The sequence below is a fragment of the Bemisia tabaci genome, chromosome 2, assembly GCF_918797505.1.
Source record: "Bemisia tabaci chromosome 2, PGI_BMITA_v3".
Lineage (NCBI taxonomy): Eukaryota > Metazoa > Arthropoda > Insecta > Hemiptera > Aleyrodidae > Bemisia > Bemisia tabaci.
Window position 1 is genome coordinate 61,280,056 of NC_092794.1, and position 19,731 is coordinate 61,299,786.

General features: G+C 38.8%; 1 protein-coding gene across 1 annotated transcript in view; it reads left to right on the forward strand.

Annotated features, from left to right (window-relative positions):
* Window positions 1-404: 404 nt before the first annotated feature.
* The window catches only part of trol (terribly reduced optic lobes), a 194,500-nt gene continuing 175,173 nt past the window's right edge, over window positions 405-19,731 (forward strand). Inside the window, exons 1-6 of the mRNA XM_072296440.1 lie at window positions 405-417; window positions 1,240-1,399; window positions 3,411-3,577; window positions 5,587-5,718; window positions 7,217-7,426; window positions 10,380-10,511. Coding sequence (XP_072152541.1) covers window positions 405-417; window positions 1,240-1,399; window positions 3,411-3,577; window positions 5,587-5,718; window positions 7,217-7,426; window positions 10,380-10,511 — 814 coding nt within the window. The remainder of the gene's footprint in view (window positions 418-1,239; window positions 1,400-3,410; window positions 3,578-5,586; window positions 5,719-7,216; window positions 7,427-10,379; window positions 10,512-19,731) is intronic.

Here is a 19,731-nt window from a genome sequence, read left to right on the forward strand (position 1 = left end):
TAATGTTCAAAATTGCTGAAAATGGTTTTTTTTTCAAAAGTCTAACTTCAAATTCGTTTTCTGATGCTGAAATACCTCCACATATGAAGTTATAGGCAAATCCATCAGCAAAAGCTGAGTCGCCAATTTTCGGCCATTTTGATCTTTAACCGGTCCTCATTTTGAAACGGTTTGAGATATTGACGTTGGGGTTGCACAAAAAGTTTTCTTATTTATACCCTTTCGATCAAGGATGAAGGTCTTTCTGTTTGAAAAAAAAAGTTGGATAATCTTTACCCTAAATAGGGAAAAGGTTAGAGGGAGTGAAAGGGACTTCTAATTCACACTGTAAAATTACATATTGATACATTAATTAATGATCACATATTCTCATCATATTACTTGATGAGCCTTTCAAATGAGAGATGAAAGACAAAGGTAACTAGAGAGAGAAAAGTTGCCTCGCTCGAGAACGTATGCGTGTTATTTGTGGTAGCAGCGCACGTTGAGATTAAGTCCGTCAATTTGAAAATCCCGCGTCTAGTTCATAATTCCCGCGTCTATTTTCCCTCCAAAACGAAACCGGAAATCCCATGATTTTCCCTCCAAGACAAGAAGAGCGGAAGCGGAAACAAAAAAAGTAAACATTCTCGATTATTAAACCTATAACCTCGAAGTCATAGAGAAAAAAAAGGAGGTGTTTGCATTTCGGGCATCTTGGAGTATTTTGATGACTTGATGACGTAGGTGGGTACAGCTGGGTACAGGGACGTCCCCTTCACACTGTACCCACCTACGTCATCAAGTCATCAAAAAATTCCAAGATGCCCGAAATGCAAACACCTCCTTTTTTTTCTCTATGCCTCGAAGTTTCTCGTGTCTGCACCTAACTTGTTATCTACATGGTTTTCTACATTTTCTATCAAACCGCGAAATAAATTCTGAACTCTCCCCTGGTTCTAGCCTAGCATTTATTTTTCTGAAAGATACAAGCTGACTCTTTGATGTAGGTATTCGTTTTTGTAGATTCTGCCCTCACCAAGTGTAATTGACAGTATTTTTGCTTTAATTTTTCTCAGGCGGTAAGAAGGGATTGAGGTATTTTGGTTACGGCCATCAATTAATTTATATGTTTTCCATGTATTCACGGCCATCATGGTACTTAGATCATCAGTCATAATTAAAGATTGTCCCCAGGTGATCGACTACTCCAATAAGTTATCATTCGTTTCATCAGCTGAAATTTTTCTTCAATTGCAGATTTCTATCGAATAACAATAGTCATCAATGAACCGTACAATGAGCAATATCTGGATCATGAGAGCGTGGTTTTCAAGCAGCTGTCTGCGAACCTGTCCTCAGCAATTGATGACATCCTTCGCTTTCTTGGCCAGTTTTCTTCAAACCTCATTGCTGTATCGTAAGTAGAGAAGTGTTAAGTCTAACGTAATTTTGTGTTCATTTAAAATCTCTGTTGACAAACCTGTACATTTCTTCGGATGCAGTTTTGAGTAAGATGGTAGTCATATGTCTAACATACCCAAGCAGATCATGACCAAGCAGTTGGTATGGTATGGGCATGTGCAGAGAATGGCTGATACCAGGTTGCCTAAGAAGGTGTCGGAGTGGGTCCCCCTAGGTAGGCCACAGAGAGAGCGTCTAGCCAAACAGTGGGTTGAGGGCATCTGTGAAGAGATGGAGAGATGCCAGCGTCCGGAGGATCACTACCATGACAGATCAGGGCGGGTAGGCGTTGCAGAGCGCCCTAGCGCGCCGTTAAAGCGGCCTATACATATACATACATGCTCCTAGACTTTTTGAACATAACTACGTATGAAGTGAAACACCTAAAATTTTGTATCTAAGTAGGTGTGTTATGCTTGGTTGCTGTGGTTATTTATAGGTTCCCTCGGACCCCACTCTGAAGCTCTGCAAATCCCCTGAACCCTCCTTTGCAGCTCAGGGAGTTTAATAGATCCCTCCGGTCAGGCTGTCCTCTAGTAAAATCGAGGAACCTCTTTGATAAGGTGTCCTTCTGGCCCCCCTTTTAAAAGTTCCTAGTTCTGCCCAAGGCTGGATTTGCTCTCTATCTTTCTTTCTATTTGTGTCTTCTGAAGATTTACCTCAAGGATCGCTCAAGATGCTCATAAGAAAACTTGATAGCTAAGTATCCAAACAAAGACTGACACAAGGGTACCTCCACTTATCGATGGTGAAACTACCAGACGACGTATCTTGGTTTGCGACATTGTAGACTTCCTGTCATACTTTATTTTTTACATGGAAAACCATTCTACATCAATTTTTGAAAACTACCATAATTTTTCTTTTCCTTGCAGAGAATACCCTGTGAAAATTTTAAGTATGAAATTTATTTGTTCTTCGTTAAACAAATAAAATGGGAGCAGAGATTTTTAAACACTGCAAACGAGAAACATGGTCTGGTGGTTTCACTGTCGATATAGTAAAGATTCAATGAGAATGAGATTGAGTAATTCAGAGTATCATTGTTTAAAAAGTTTTTCCAGCAATACCTCAGTTATTGTATGAATTGAGGCATTTTTTGGTAAATGGGCGCATGAGACTTTCAATGCTGCTAAGATTGTGGAACGTGGTTCTCTAGTCGTAAGTAACTTTTCCAACAGTTTTGCTTTTGATTGTTCCCTGAATTTGCTCCGAGTTTTTTCTTGCTGTTGTGAAGAAGTAAGTTGACTGTGAATAAATTTCATCTGCCGCAAATGCTACAACTAATTGCACATCCATAGCAGCATTGAAAGCCTCATATGCTCTTTTACCAAAAAAGTAGTCAATTGTGGAGGAAGCCTGAGCCGAATTCTAGATCGTTGGAAATGCACATAAACACATTTAAACGGCCTAAAATAGGTATGGAGAAAACGAAGAAAAAAACATATAAATAAGATTAATGTATAAACGTGCCTCATCAGCCTTCCTTACATATCGACAGTGTAAGTCGGAAATCATAGCACTTGGTTGCGATGTCGCAGACTTCCTGTCATACTTTCTTTTTTAAACGGGAAACTACGCAACGGCAACTCATTGAAACTGCTGTGATTTTTCTTCTCGGTGCGTAAAAATTCTACAAAAAATTCAAGGAATGATTTCAATTTGTTCTCCTTTAAAAAAATAACAAAGAGGCGGAAATTCTCTGACAATGCAAACAAGTTATGTGATTGCCGACTTACACCGTCGATATGTGATAGATGAAGAATTCAGGTATATTTTACTGTATTTCCTTTGCAACATTATATAAAAGTCTTGCCGTGTGAAATGAATAGGCTAGAAGTTCAACCTTCATGTGTATATTACGGCCATTCACTGTAGTATATTCATTAAAATTTATCAGTATCTATTTATTTGTCCAAAAACTTTCTGATAAAAAATTTAAAATGCGCTTTTTTCTGTGTTTACAGCCCTGTCCAAGACATGTTTTTTCTCAAAGCCACCGTAGATATTGAGGCAATAGACAACCATGACAAGTCAGTCGTTTATGATACACTGCACGATATCATTCGAACACGAAGAAAAATTGGCCACTTCCCTGTCGAAGAAAGTGGTTTCACATTTAGAGATTTTAATTGTAAGTTAATATCAATAACTTCTTTGACTGCACATGAGCTATCACCCGTAATTGGACTGCGTTAAGCAGAAAGGATTCAAGCCACGTCAGCTATTGCCAAATTTAATCGGGCAATTAAATATTTTACATGAAAACAGTTGTGCAGATTTTTGTGCAAATTTCAGTGAATTTTTGCATAGCACAAAGCAAATTCCTCAACATTTTCAGAGAAATCCGCACAAATGTTCTCTTGTAAAAAATTAAGTTGCTCAGTTAAATTTAGCAATAGCTGATAAGGCTTGGTTCCTTCCTGCTGAATGCGGTCCAATTCTGGAACAGTATTTGGAGGGTTGTTCTCGTTAAAATCTGGATAAGCTGTTTTCTTAAAACCATTCCATTTTTGGGGGTTGCATCTCTCATATTGCAACCTTTTGCTTGTGTTTGAAATTTTGCCAAGAATGCTCTCTGGTAAGAGAACTTGGCAGCAGTCTGACTTCCAAAAATTTCTAATGTTTAGCAAACTCTCTCTCTTTCTCAAAAGGAGAAAACTACAGGTGGCCTCAAAAGTTCACTCAAATAAGCCTGATTTATGGAAAGTCTAAGATAATCTGCTTGGCTTTTGCATTTCCGTGTGCCATGCTTGGGCACCTACTTCATTAAATTTTGGTACCCTTTCAACTTACCATCTTTTTTTACTTATTTATCTTTCTTTGTTTTGATTAATTTTGGGTTTTTTTTTTTTCATTTTGTTTTTCTATACTTTTTTATTTCGAAAGGCAAACGTACAATCCTTATATCCCCTGCAGCCTGATTGTTGAAATTTTGTGTTTGTTGGGTTGAAATGTATGACATAGGTTAAATGGCAAAGATTGATTGGTCGGTTATGTCTTATCGCTGCTTTGTCGTACTTTATTGGTTGGATTGGACGACAAATTAAAGGCATCTCTTAAGTATCCGTTAGTTTGTCGTCCATTCCACCCAACAAAGAAACGATAAGACATAGCCGACCAATCATGCTTCGCCATTTAACTTATGTCATCCATTTCCACCTGACAAACACAAAATTTCAACAATTAGGCTGCAGATACCGTACTTTAGCCTGGAATCTGCAAAAGAGTATCAATCCGATGCTTTATATAATGAATATGATAGCCATTTAGATTCTCTCTCCCACAATTTGTACATACATCTATTTTTTTCCAACCATTAATAATTTGCAGGAATTGAAGGCCTATATTCTGAATAATTTTAAAGACTTCTGGACCATATTTTTAATGGTGTGTATTAAACCATTTAGATGGCTTTTTGATGAGAAAAATCCGGTAATTTGAGTCATAAATGTTGGAGAGTGGGGGCATCGAATGGTGGAGGCCAAATCTAGTCTATCCAAAAACACAGGTAGATTTGATGATTTGATGGGAGTTAGCCCAGTTGTTCAGGAATGGAGAGTTTTTAAAGTTGGAGGGAGGAGTGGGTAATCATTTCATGAAACAGCCATTACTCTTTGGAAAATGAAGTCTCTTCCTGGGAGAATGGTTAAACCTTTCCGGTCACCTCCCAGTTAACGATTCACCAGACAGGATAGAAATTAAGGACCAAAATATATGCCGAAATTTTACGCAGACTATGATAGACATTGACCATTTTTAACTTGTACGAGCTTTCAATGCCTACTTTGGCCTTAGTTAAGAACATGTGGTTTTTTGGGGAGCGGAATGTTTGAACTTACTGTTTTTGCTGTTATTTATGAATTTTCATCGCTCACTCAGTGATGTAATTTATGAAAGTTTTCGGTACATTTAACATATTCTGTGTAAAATTTTGATATGAAAACATGTGCTTTAATGCTGAATTTCTAACTCTGTCATTGTGCCACTGTTTTTTTTTTTTTTTTTTTTTTTTTTTAATTCCCTACCTTGTAGGTATTATTTTTTTGTTACTTTTTGGTGATTTTTTTAATATTATTTTTCCCTATATTATTTTCCCATTATTATTTTTTGGTTTTGTTTCTTTTTTTGTTTATTTATCAGTGGGTACACCTGGATCTTGCACTGCCAATCAGATTTTTTGCGTTCCATCTGACACTTGTTTACCTGTAAGTGCTAGGTGTAATTCAACTCAAGAATGTTCTGATGGTTCCGATGAATTAGGGTGTCCCACAAGTAAGTTTTTCCCCCCTTTTTTGGTTTCTCTTCCCATTCATCTTCTGTTTTACTTTACAGCTACACGAGTAAACATTTTGAAAAAAAAGATATATGTTTTAGCAGGTTTTGAAAGTTTTACAAGTTTTCAGGCAGCATCAGCATTCCAGGTATTCATCAAGACTATAAAAAATCTGCCCTATTTTTCGTCTTGCACCTTAAGGAACGTATTTTGTCTGTGCTGTTTCTGTACTTTCACATGCATTTTACTTTTTCAGAGAAGAATAGTCTTATGAACAAGTTTATGAACTCCAGAGTCTTTTCTCACATGGGTAATAAAAAGCAATAGAAATATTAGGAAAATTCATTTGACACGGTTCTCCTAGAGGTAAATAAAATGTAAGTAAGAAATAATGAAACAACGCAATCAAAATACATTTCTTTGTGTGTGAGACAACAAATTTTTGACTAAATGAGCTGCATTTCAAGTCAACAAATTTTTAACCTTCATGATTTTTTTATACTTTGTAATCAACTTTAAATGAAGACACTTTCCATGATGCACAGACTCTATTATCACTTAATGACCTGTAAGTTTCAATCATTATAAGTATTGTAATTCTATGACTTTTGCAATGGACCCAATGAAAAATTATAAGTTGATCTTGTAAATGTAATGAAAGTCAGCTTCTAAAATCCTGACAAGTCCGGGAACTATTAAAATATTGAAGTCTCCATTTACCTGAATTTCCTTAATTAACTATTTTATCCATCCTCATTCCCATTCCTTTTACATGATATGAGATTCCTTTTACATAATCACTTCAAATAAGTATGAAATCCGTAAGGTTACTTTTGACATAATAGTTTTGATAAATATGATTGGGTATGTTACTTACTGTGACCTCCCTCTAGCAAGTTCTCATAAGGTAGTTAGGCTGTTTTCACTATTGTAACAAAGTTTGTAAGAAGTTAATAAATAGACTATGATAGTATTAATGATCTGTCAACGTTTTTAGCCTCCTACAGCGATGTAGCATGCAGGATTTCCAATAAAAACCAGGATCAAATCAAAGAATTTATGAACAACCCTTGAGCTAAATTGTTATCCGATATTCTTTGGCCTCGGAATCTTTACGAAGTGTTTAGATTAGATTCAAATACTTTCTTAGTTAACGCCAGCATATTGTTTCACTTGAAATGATAACTGCACGGCTCTAACTCAACAACTCTACCTCAAGCAACATGTACATAAATCTTCATCAAAATTCCACATCATTGTGAAGTCCAAAGTTTTCAAAATTTTCCTTCAAACAAATATACATTTTTTGAGGAATGAATCGCTTTAAAAAAATATAATTTTGAAAGTCATTTTTTTAGTTTTCCCTCAAGTTAAGAAGATAACTTTTGTAGAAATCGTTCACTGCTATATCATCCTTTAAATCCTAATCTAAACTTTCCTCTCATCGTTCAACCTTACCCTCCTACCCTGCTAAGACTGGTCAATTTTAAACTCCAGCGGTGCTCAGGTCTTCTTTCGGAACAACTCAAGTTCAGCCAACAACGCCCTCACTTGCTCAGCGACCACCAGAAGATCAGTGTCGGGCTGATGACAAGGTCAAGTGTGGGGATGGGTCATACTACATTTGTAGAGACCAATTGTGTGATGGTCATGTAGATTGTCCTGATGGAGATGATGAAGAAAACTGTCTGTCGCCCACACCTATTTGTAAGAGAACAGATTTATTTGCTTGGGTCCCTGTGGTTGATGGATTATGTCAAGCTGTCTCTGCTGTCTGTTCAACTAACTTCTCTGCATTATCGTTGCCTCAATATTAGCTTGGATATTTCATATGGCTTGAAGTTATTACAGAAATTCTGTTTGAATAGGTAATTGTATATCCGCATCTTTTCAAATCTCTGCACTTCGTCTGATAATCCTCAGTGCAAATTCATTTACCATCCAAAACGAAAACACATCCCTTCTATGCCACATGATATGTCCATGAACAATTGCTCTTTCCGATAACTTCAATTAATCTTATAAGAATAATCTTTCCTCTCTCTTGTAAATTTTGTGTATATTTAATTTATGCTTGTGGCATTTTTGCGCCAAATCCTAACTACTTCAAGTGCCATTTAATATTAATTTTTTAGAAGTTATTACTTTGAAACTTTTTTTATGACAAAATCTTTAGCTGGTAGATGGTGATAGTTTTATATGAAAATTTGATATGATGTAGTGCCAGGCACATTTGGTTGTGGATTGCAGTCAAGAGGTTTCAGGTGACCATGTGCTGAACTTTAGACTGTGACTTATTTTATGTCGATCTATAGTTAGGTGTTGGTACTTTATTTTGCTGCCACGTACTGTGTGTTGTACACATGAAACGTTAATTTTTTAGCCCAGAAGAAGGTGAGAGAAGGTAAAAGTATGCAGCAAATTTTACACAAATTCCACTTATTCATGTGAGGTAACAGTTTTTAAACTATGAGTCACTTCTCAGGCTTATTTATACTAAGTAATACCTACAGAGTTGCAACTTCCTCCTGTTCCATGAATTGGCCAAAATATTTCTGTATTTATTGACAAAGGTCTAAAAATGTTATTTGGAACTCGCTTGATGTCCATCGTCCAATTTGCAAAAATTATTCTATGTTATGATACTGTTTTGATAAATTTAATATCCAGAAAAATTTATCAATATAAAATCATATCAATCCGTATCATTAAAACTTATAAAACTCAAAGAAATATTAAGCTAATGCTGTTTTTAGAGAACTCTTATTTCTGTGCAAAAATTGGATTTTCCCAAAATAATTTTTATGCATATTGTACATTTATCATGCTTTTAACTCTCTCGCTTTTCAAAATAACTTTGTTTGTATATGTTCTTATGTACCTACATATAATATTTTTAATTAAATACTTGATAAGTATAATTATGAAGATTTATCCTGGATGGTACTGTGAATGTGGAAGAGTTCCAATTCAGGTGTAAACAGCACCGAAATATTCAATTATTTAAAGTAAATTATAGCTTTCTGTCTGCAATAACTCATGTGATAATTATAGGTACTCAGTGAATATTGTTCATCGGAAGACATCCATTGTCACTAGTTGATATTTGTAACGGTGAAAATTGCCCTACTCTGTGCAGGAGTTTCGTTTCTGTTTTTACAGTTATTTTCCCCAGTTTTGACCTTTTGCTGACAGAGCTCCCCCTTGTGTTTCTATTTAGATGTGTGGTTCATCAAATGGCAACAAAGAATCATTAAATTCGTGTATGCAGTTCAAGATTTTTAAAATGATACTACTACATTTAGAACCAACTAGTCCAGAGGTCACTGATAACACCATGACCTTCATTTAGTTTGAAGTCTCATAATCTAAACGAGACTTTTTTTATGTCTTCCTTGGGCCAATTGATCTTCACACTTTATGGCAGTCTAGCAACTTGAACCGTCTTAATATGCTTTCATTGTCACAAGTCATAATTATAAGTCATGAGGCTAATTTGCAGCACTGTCAAGTCTGTTTAAATACTTCTGAACTTGATATAAGTAGTTCAGGAACAGAAGTCTTAACTTTAATCTAGGTCGAAACCAGCCTCATCCTTTATCTTATAGACACTCTTGGCTTTGAATAAGAACTGCCTCTCTGAAGAATAATATGGAGACCACACATTGACTGTGAAACTGTAGGAATGAGACTCTTGTTCGTGATGTTTCGAAATCTTAGCTCCTATTTTGTTTTACTAAAGGAGAGTTAGCTCTCCTTATATTTCCTACATGATTGCTTGATATTTCATCGATTTTTCTTGACACAGAAAAGAAAAACCAGGAAAGTTTTTAAGAAATAACATTGAGCATTTTTTCTCTTAAAAAATGAAGTATGATGGAAACTGGGAAGTCTACAACGTTGCAAACCAAGATACGCATCCCTACAGTTTAAATTGATAGGTTTCTAATGAACAACTCAATGTAGATAACTTAGAAAAGTTTCCATAATTTTTCTTTCTTTGCTGTCCATTTCTTTCGATGAGCAATAATTTTATTCTTGTTCTTTTCAAAGAATAAAGTGCTCTATCTGAATTTAATTATTGTAAATAGGCTGTAATGCTGTACATAGATATACTGCCTTGTCTTGCTGGAAAATTCAATTATACCTAAAATAAGTCAATTCTGTGAAACAAAAATTGACTCTTCCACTGAATTCTGTGAGTGCTAAGAAAGCATATTGTTCTGTAGGGAACCTTTTTGCCTTGTGTTGCTGATATGATATTCTATAAACTTGTCGGGTTGATGTTTCGAAAAACAATTTTTATCATCAAAGTAAGAATACTTTCATGGAAATCTGTCTGAAGAAAAAAACAAAAACACAAACATCCACACGCATTTTTCTATTGTTTTTGAAATGTTTATCGATACGAGTTTTATTTTGAAAGAATGTCATATTACCAACACTTCTTCAAGTCCTGATTTAGATTGTATATTTAAGTGCTCTTAATGAGTGAAAAGTCAACGCTACATTAAGAGTATTTTTACAATCTATGAAATATGAAATGCCAATTTTCCAAACACTACACACTTACCCTTCTGTAACAAGTTTCACATAATATTATCAAATCCTTCAGTGAAATTTTTGATTTTTGTATTCATATCTTAATTATTTTTTTCAGCTTGCTCTGCTGAGGAGTTCCTATGTGATTTGACCAGGTGCATCCCAAAGCAAAAAGTGTGTGATGGACAGCATGATTGTTCGGATGAAACTGATGAAGATTCGGAGCATTGTTTGCCTCCAGAACCAGTTGGTGAGTACAGAAAAAGTCTCTTTCTCCTGTTTTCTCACTCTTAATGTTTTCAATTCATATTAAATATTCACGATGCTAGCTGCAGGCTCCCTCTCGAAGGCTTGACGTTTTATTTTTGGTAAACGAGCAGCACCAAAAAATTTCAATAACAGTTTCCTCGAATTCCCCGTTTTTCGTCCTTGAACTTTGAATTTCTACCAAAGAATTATTTTTTTTTTAAATTTTTGGTTGTGCTTCGCGTCAAATGATGTCAACTTTACTCTTCTAAGGGAACAGAAAGAAACCAAGCCACATCAGCTATTGCCACTTAAAACTGGGAAATTTAATTTTTTTTATGAGAGAACGTTTGTGCGGATTCCTTTGAAAATTTTAAGGAATTTGCTTTGTATAATGGAGATATTGAAATTTGCCTGAAAATCTGCACAACTGTTTTCATATAAAAGATTAAATTGCCCAATTAAATTTGGGAATAGCTGATGTGGTTTGTTTCCTTTCTGTTAACCGCTGTCCATTCAGGTATTTCATTTTTTTCTTCTTCCCAACATAAGGCTCATCGACAGTGAAACTGCAGAAACCAGAATCTTGATTTTCGACGCCGCAGTCTCCCTATTAAACTTTTTATCTCTCTAAATGGTAAACCACTCGGTGTGTGTATGTGCATCAGTCGCTTTTACAGCGCACTAGGGCGCTCTGCGACGCCTAACCGCCATTGGAATCTGTCAAGACATACATCTTCCATGTCTGGCATCTCTTCATCTCTTTTTGATGCCTTCTATCCACCTCTCAACTGGACGCCCTCTTCGACGCCTCCCTGGAGGAACCCACTCCAAAACGTTTGTCGTCGGCAATCTGGTATCGGACATTATCTGTACATGCCCCTACTATACCAACAACTTGGTCATGATATCGTGCAAAATTGTCTCTTCAACACTTATGATTTCTCGGACACGTTCAACCGCTAAGTATCATTTCTCGAAAACATCCGTGATTTTTCTTCGCCGTGTGAAGAATGTTCCGTGAAAATTTCAAGCCGTAAAGTTGGTTTGATCTTCTTTTAAGAAATAAAAAAGTATCAGAGATTTTGAAGCACCGCAATGGAGACGAGATACGCGGTTTTGCCGTTTCTTTTGTCGATACTTTACCCTCCTACGTCTCGTTCTCATCAGATTTTGTGTTCCTGCCGCCCAACGGGCTGATTCTTGAAATTGATAGACAAAACGATAGACAAAGAAGATCTATGGAGTATGGAACGATCCTATTGGTTGAAGTAGGTGGTTCCCATAGACTAAAGGGGAAAATGATGGACTTGCTGAAGGATCTCTCGTGGGTTGCCGTTAGTTAGTCTTCCGCTTCCCCCAATAGGATCCCTCCATATACCTTTTGTCCTCTTTGTCCATTGGTTTGTCTATCAATTCCAATATTGGAGTTTGGATTGTAGCCGAGTGCTAGAAATAATGCAAAAATGTTTTAAAAAAACACATTTTATTAACAATTTTATACCGAAGCTTTTCGAAGCGAACGCTATAAATATTGGAAATGATGCATTTAATGATTCACACGAAATTGCGAAAAAAATTGCGGTGCGTTAAACTCATACCAAAGTGTCGCACACGATTGTAGTTTTTTCGCAATTTCGTGTGAATCATTAAATGCAGAATTTCCAATATTTATAGCGTTCGCTTCGAAAAGCTTCGGTATAAAATTGTTACTAAAATGTAAGTGTTTTTTAAAAACATTTTTGCATTTTTTCTAGAACTCGGCTACAATCCAAACTCCAATATATTTAGTGCTACTACCTTCAGACATTGCATTACAATGTTCGCTGATTTCAATTCCAATAATCGGTCCGCTGCGATGGAAATAATGACGTAATTAGCAAAACTCGAGATGATCAAAACTGGCGATGGACGTGGGCCATGGAGCTACCGTTCCCTGCTCTCGGAAGCCCGGTAGCGTGGAGTACCTCATCTCGGCATTGTGTGTTAATTAGCTTCGCGGGCCGATACCGAGATGTGAAACATTGTAGCCGTGGGGCGGCCTTGAACAGGGGCCCAAGTCGCGGGTCCTGGGGTCTCATCCCGTTGCTTCCTTTTGTTTTTCTCTTCTTGTCTCGTGTCTCTCTTCCGAGAACCTTGCGCAAGTTCACGATTGTGTCACGTCTTGACGGCAAGAGCACCCGGCTTCGGAAAAGTCCCGATGAGTGAGGCAAAAGCATCCGATGCTCAATTCGTCACCTTCTGGTCAAAGTATCACAAACGCCATGCGATGTTGAAAAATTTTCGCCGCCATTTTATTTTTTTACAGAGAAAGTGGTCAACGAAGCTGTCCGAAAATTTCATCGAGTTTTTTTTGTGCTCCCTATAAAATTCAGTGAAATTTTCAAACAGATTCAACCAATAGTATCTCTGTAAAAAAATAAAATGGCAGCGGAAATTTTTAAACGTCGCAAGACGCTTGTGATACTTTGGCCGGAAGGTGACGAAATGGGTGGAACCAGGGGGGTTGGGAGGCCTCCTCTCCAGAAATTCAATTGGCCCCCTAAGGAACGTGAGGGGTTTTGCCGAATAAATCGTTACGTGCCTTTCATCTTTGGAATCTTAATTCGATCAATTTTTCGAAGCTTCAAAACAGAGACTAGCTCATAATTGCTGCTGAGACGTCTCAAGTTTTCAAAATTTTCCCGAAGAGGCCCCTCGGATCGCCTTTGGCTTTTGCAGCTGGGGAAATCACCCTGGAAACAACTGGATCTTACTAGGAAAAAGGCACTGGTCAGTTGTGAATTATGATCATTTCAGAAACCATCAAGCACTGAAAAAAAAGTTACGGGCTGTATAGACAAGCCGTCCAATCCGAGCTCATAGGCCGAAAGTTCCGGGTGCTGGAGCCGCAGCTTTGGTTGCTCCGGGTGCTTCGCCCGTAACCTCCGGCCTCTGACTCCGGCCCGCGGACAGTATGTCCATATAGCCCGTAAGTACGGCTTCCGCGGCCGGAGTTTTTTTTTCAGTGCAGACATTTGGGATCGGAGACAGAAAGTGCGTCGCCGATATGACGGCCAAAAATGTGTCCATCATTTCGGCGATGCACCATTGCACCCCTCTGTTCGCCCTCTGATGCCAAGTGTCTGATGGTTCCTTCTGAAATTATCATACTTAATGTCTGAGCAGTGCCTTTGAGGAAACAATAATTTGAATGCATGAAATCAAATAATAAGTGAAGTTGGTCGTCGAAGTGACCAAAAGACCACATTTTCGAACCAAAATCCTTCCAAAACCAATGTAAATTTTGATGCAGCTCGCTGCACGTATCAGCATTGAACTATATGAGATTTTTCAGCTCGGAAAATGTTTTGGCCAATCTTGTTAGCGGACCCTCGGAAGAGTAGAATAAAAACGTATGTTAAAAAATTAAAAGTGGCTTTGCCCCTCTAGCTGAAAATGATCCGTAAGGCCTTTTCTCCACGGAACGTCTTATGGGATTTGTCCCAGGGAAAAATCTCACTTGCGAAGTTGGAAAAAATATTGAGTCAGTCAATACTAATCACCGAGCCAACTAAGAGTCATCTTTGGAGTCCTGAGAACGACTCAAGAAGAAGAAGAAGAAGAATTTTGTTGTGTTGTTTAACGGGGAAAAAGCCTAGAAGTTTCATTCCTGCGATTCGAACTTGGGAAAAATCCCGTAAAACGTCCCGTGGAGACAAGGCGTAAGCATTTGCTCAGCTCAGCATCGCGCTTATCCACTGAAAAAAAAAAAAAAAAAAAAAAAAAAAAAAAAAAAAAAAAAAAAACACACATTGGATCTAGAGTCCAGACTCTTGAAAACATTGATAAGAAAAAATACTCTTAATTCAATCGGTTTTTTGCTTGAATCAAAACGAAATCCGCTTAAATTAAGAGGCTTGGTTCTTGATTTAAGCTAGATTCTGATTGAATCAAGAGTCCTTTTTCTTTTCAATGTTTTCAAGAGTCTGGACTCCAGATCCAATGTGTTTTTTTTTTTTTCCAGTGTCAGGACCCGTGCAAGTATGAATTGGCGATTTTCCACCCCCCTTCCCCCTCGAGAACGCTGCAATCGGGATACTCCGCCGAGGAGACCATACCCCCTCCCACCGTAAGTGCGTTACGTCATGCTCAACTGGCCCTTTGGCGAGCTCGGCGTAACCCCGAGTCCGCGCGATTTTTTATCATCGGTAGTCATTGGCGCCAGTTAATGAGGCATGGGCTCTTGGGCAGGAATCATGATTCATGAATGAGCGAGCAAGTTACTGCCGGAGAGCTCGATCGAGTAGGCGTGTCATGGGATCGGCTTAAATATCGTCATTGTTACCGATTAGCTCGGACTCTCGCGCGATTTGTTCGCGTATTGCATCAAATCGCCAAGGCGAATCGAAGCATTGCTAGACAACCAGGTACATTATAAATATTTTAGACAGCCCGCATTGGCAATCTAAGAAATGTAATCGGGTGTAATTTCAAGTTCGGAGGTCAACGCTACTTTTCGCCTTATGATGGTCGATGAGCAACTTGATAAGCATGCATCTGAGTGGTGTCTTTGCCAGGCGAGTTTTCGCAAATTAGGCTGGGACTCTTTGGTCTAGAGTACCTGTGTACGGGAGAGTACCTATTGCCAACTCAATCCTTTTACCACAGAGAAAGTGTGCCGCTCTCTGATTGGTCGGCTGTCATGGAGCCCAAAGTTGGCCCAATGTAAACAAACCCCAGCCCCTCCACTCCTAATTTGGCCCAGTGGAAACAAACAAGATGGTGAAAAGGTTCTACAAAGTTCTAAACGCGATTTTGGGTGCGATAGAAATCTTTTACATCCAACTTGTGAATTGAATTCGGATCTAACTTCGATGAATATTTTTGCCGAAAATTAAGCTGTGAGTGTGATTATCATTCATTTCTCAGCCGATACTACGTGTTCCTCTGGATCGGGTTTGTTTACATTGGGCCAACTTTGGAGCTCCATGATAGCCCAAAACTGATGAACCAATCAGAGAGCGACGCAGAGATGGCAACACTCTCCTGTATACAGTTACTTGACTTTGGTCATTGGTCGAATTCAAGTTCCACCATTCGGCGAATCCAAGCGTTGGCTTCCGAAAGTGACTTTTATACTATAGAGAAAGGCAGAATTGCGAGATCTCTATATGTTGTCTCTGTAGACAACTTTCGAGCCGCTAAACATTTTTGTCGCATACTAATTTTCAACAGAGTGGCTTGAAGTAAGAGAAATTCATGAAAAATCGAAAATTTCCGGGGAATTTTCTGTGTCCTTTGAGTGATCCTCTATCAGCCACTCCTAAGATTTGGTGCAAATCCGGAGAGATAGACCATAAATGCTAATTTTGCTCAGTGCGCTTTCTCGCATTTCTTTTATCTATTCGATTCCTCAGCGATTCCTCTGCTTATTATCCCTCTTGTTTTTCCTTCGTTTCTTTTCCTCCCTCTTCTATTTTCTTTTCTTTTCTTCTTTTCTTCTTCTTACTCTTCTTCTTCCTTGTCTTCTTCTCTCAAAAAAGTCTTCTTCCTTTTCCTCTTCTCCATCTTCTCCTTCCTCTTGTTCTTTTCTTCTCCTCTTCTTCCTCTTCTTCTCTTCTTCCTCTTCTTCCTCTTCTTCTTCCTCTTCTTCTTCCTCTTCCTCTTCTTCCTCTTCTTCTTCCTCTTCTTCTTCCTCTTCCTCTTCTTCTTCCTCTTCTTCTTCCTCTCTTCCTCTTCCTCTTCTTCTTCCTCTTCTTCCTCCTATTCTTCCTCTTCTTCCTCTTATTCTTAGTCTTCCTCTTCTTCTTCCTTTTCTTCTTCCACCTCTTCTTCTTCCTCTTCTTCTTCCTCCTCCTTCCTTCATGCATGGGGGTTGTTTACGTGGCTGACAATAATTACCCACCCTCGGGACGTTCCTGGTTCGATTCGCAGCCGACTCGCTATCATTACCCGAGCCTGGGTGCGCTCCGGAGTCCAAGCCTGGAAATGAAGACATTAAAAGCGTCGGTGCGCAACTATTATTAATTTTTATCCCTGGCTAAGTCGTCCAGGTCCACCTCCACGTCCACGCGAAAAAGCCGAGTCCGGTCACGGTGCCGACCGTGACGTCATGGTGAAGCCGGCTCGGGGTCCCGCGAGGCGGAGTGAGATCATAGAGTGCAAATATTGTTTATGGCCGCTCGTCACTCATTAGTCAAGCGCTGCTAAATTGCACCCACACTCGCGTCTCCGACTCCGCGCCCCTTTCTGTCCCGGCGCCGGCTCCGGCCCGAAACAGGGCTGCCTCATCGGGCGTAATACCAAGAGCACGTGCCGTCAATTTTAAGTTTTTATCCACAGCGCCAGTGGCGTGGCGTGAATGATCGAATATCGTTATTTCGCCATTTGAAGCTATGGTAAACAATCGATTACTAAGGTGTTCGCTGGGAACACCCTGATAATCGATCTTTTTTCATAGGTTTGAGTAGCGCGTCAATCGATACATCGCAAAGCACGCCACGCCTTTGCACAGCGCATACCATCAGTTTTTTTAGAGCATACACTGAAAAATAAGTTATGGGCTACATAGACGTGCCGTCCGTTCCGGACTCAGAGGCCGGAAGTTGCCGGGTGCTGGAACCGTAGCCGTTCCGGGTGCTACACCTGGAACTTTCGGTCTCCTGAGTCTGGAACGCTGACGATTTATTTATACAGCCCGTAAGCACGGCTTCCGCGGCCGGAGTTTTGTTTTCAGTGTACAATAGTGAACTCCCTACGTTCGGCACTAAGCGAGATATCGCGCTTTGAAAACTTCGGTTTATGACGTCATCCACCGCGGTAGTGACACCCTTGGTTTCCTCTACCTTGCTTTCATCAGGCAGGGAAATACACATTTGCACTGGTTACTCGATGTGAAACTCGGTTGAAAGCAAGGTGGAAGAAACCAAGGGTGGTACTTCTGAAGTGGATGAAATCATAAACCGAATTTTTCAAAGCGCGATTATAGCTCGTAATATTGAACGTAGAAAGTTGCTGTTTAGACAGATCTTATGGAAGCAAGGTGGAAGAAACCAAGGGTGTCACTTCTGAAGCGGATGAAGTCATAAACCGAATTTCTCAAAGCGCGATATAGCTCGTAATATTGAACGTAGAAAGTTGCTGTTTAGACAGATCTTATTGTTTTTAGCTAATGCGCAAGAATCGAGCATCAGAACACAATTCTGTGACCAGCGCAACCGACCAATTTTCAAAAAAATCTTGTTTTTCCCAAAAGCCTTGGAAAATTTCAATTTGATGGGTGGATCATTCGTTAGAAACAGATACCCCCCGATACTTCACAATTTTCGGAGCTGAGCCCAGACAAATTATCTGAGTAACTCCACATTTTAGTACGGAAATTGTTATGATTCACAAATTCTAGCATGTTAACATCAAGGAGATGAAGGAAGTCCAAGTGCCTTTCGTCAACCAAAAATCATGTTCAATCAAAACGTACAGAGTAAGATGAATGTTTGTTTTTTGAGTGAGCAACTGTTCGTGCTCTCCGGTCTGTTAGTCGCCTAAACGGCAAAATTGAAGGCGAATCTCAAGAATCTAATGCACAAGAATCAAGCATCAAAACACGATTCTGGACCGGTGCGACTCATTCATTGTAGGAAATTGCACCCGCACATTCGAAAATTTTAATTGGTGCGGCAACACCTTCGCACCGTGTCTTGAGTCACTCATGAGTCGCGGCGCGCTGCGGGGAGCTGATTGCCTGGATAGTTCGCGCATTGATGTGTCTGTTATTTTTAGGGCTGGCAGTGTAACACTGAACAAAAAAATGATCTGTGACCGAATGCAGCCTTAAATTCATGGCTGTTCGAAGGTGCTTCTCGTTATCAAACGCGGCTCGTGTGGCAAGTTACGAGCACTTAAGAACTTTATTTTTTGCTGGTGTCCTGACTGTGATCATTAAGCGAATTCTCGCCTGATTATTTTAGTCACAAAGCTCCATTAGGACATGCTCACGTTTTTAAAACCAGGACATTCGACACTGAAGCGGTAATATGATGGATTCACCCATTTATACATCGTAACGTCATGAAATTGCGAAGGGCGTTCGAAACTCACCTTTGAGTTTTAGGAGTCATGTGGCGCATCAAGCCTAATTTTTAGGCGCCAAATTGACTTTTTGCGTATATATTACGTCGCATTTAGTGAAAAGTTACACACAAGATGTTTTCGTAACAGAACTAGTAAATAACTGTAACTTGGGAAAGACTAAAGCACAAACAATGAAATTGTGAAGAATAGAAATAGCTTTCACTTGTGGTGCTGAAAATTTCGAATAATCGCGCCTAATATGAAAATTCAGATTTTTAGGGGGCAATTTTTAGGGGCCAGTTGGCGCAGAGCCTTAATTTTTTAGGCGGATTTGGCGCGTTGGCGCCTGTGAGTTTCGAACAATGTTCATGGGTATGATGCTACGCGTAATCTGATGGTTTTTGAATCCCTCATTCTCTCTAACTTTAAGTTATGGTCTTTACAACACAACCAGAAACGCCAACCATATTCAGCTCGTAATGCGGTCTATTTTTTAAATCTTTTCTGCATTTCAACTTGTATAACTCTTTCTTAAAAAAAAAAGATACTTGGAGTTTTTAAGTGGAAAGTTCACACTCGGCAATCACACGGGCAACTCTTAGCTCACTTTTTTTTTTAAATACTCCTCAGACACAATTGTAGCTTTTATAACTCGGTTGACAGTGTTCTGGTCGACATGAATGCAAACTGGGCTCTGGATGTTTTTCACCTTGCATGTCACCCATAATTTTGAGCTTTCAACTTTGATTTTCTCTTCACAAGAATAACTACCCGCGTCAGATATTAATGACTTTGTGAACTTTGTGCTTTCTCAAACCAAATGTTTTCTCCAAACTTCTTATCATTTATCGATCAAGAAATATGACAATGAATACAACGCTATATTTTCATTGAGGTTTTCTTCTCCCTTTTTTTCTTTCAGTTGTTCCTCTCCTCCTCTTTTCTCTTTTCATCCTCTTCCTCCTTCCTCTTCCTCTTATTCCTGATTATAAGAGATTATCTTTGAATTAGATCAGAAGATGGAGATGAAAAGCAAGGAGAAGTCCTTGCATCCCCAGTCCTTTTATCTCCATCCTCTAATCTAATTCAAAGATAATCTCACATTTATGTCTGCATAATGATAACTGCAGATGTTTCTACGTCGCTAAGATTCCTTTTCGAAATATTGTGGG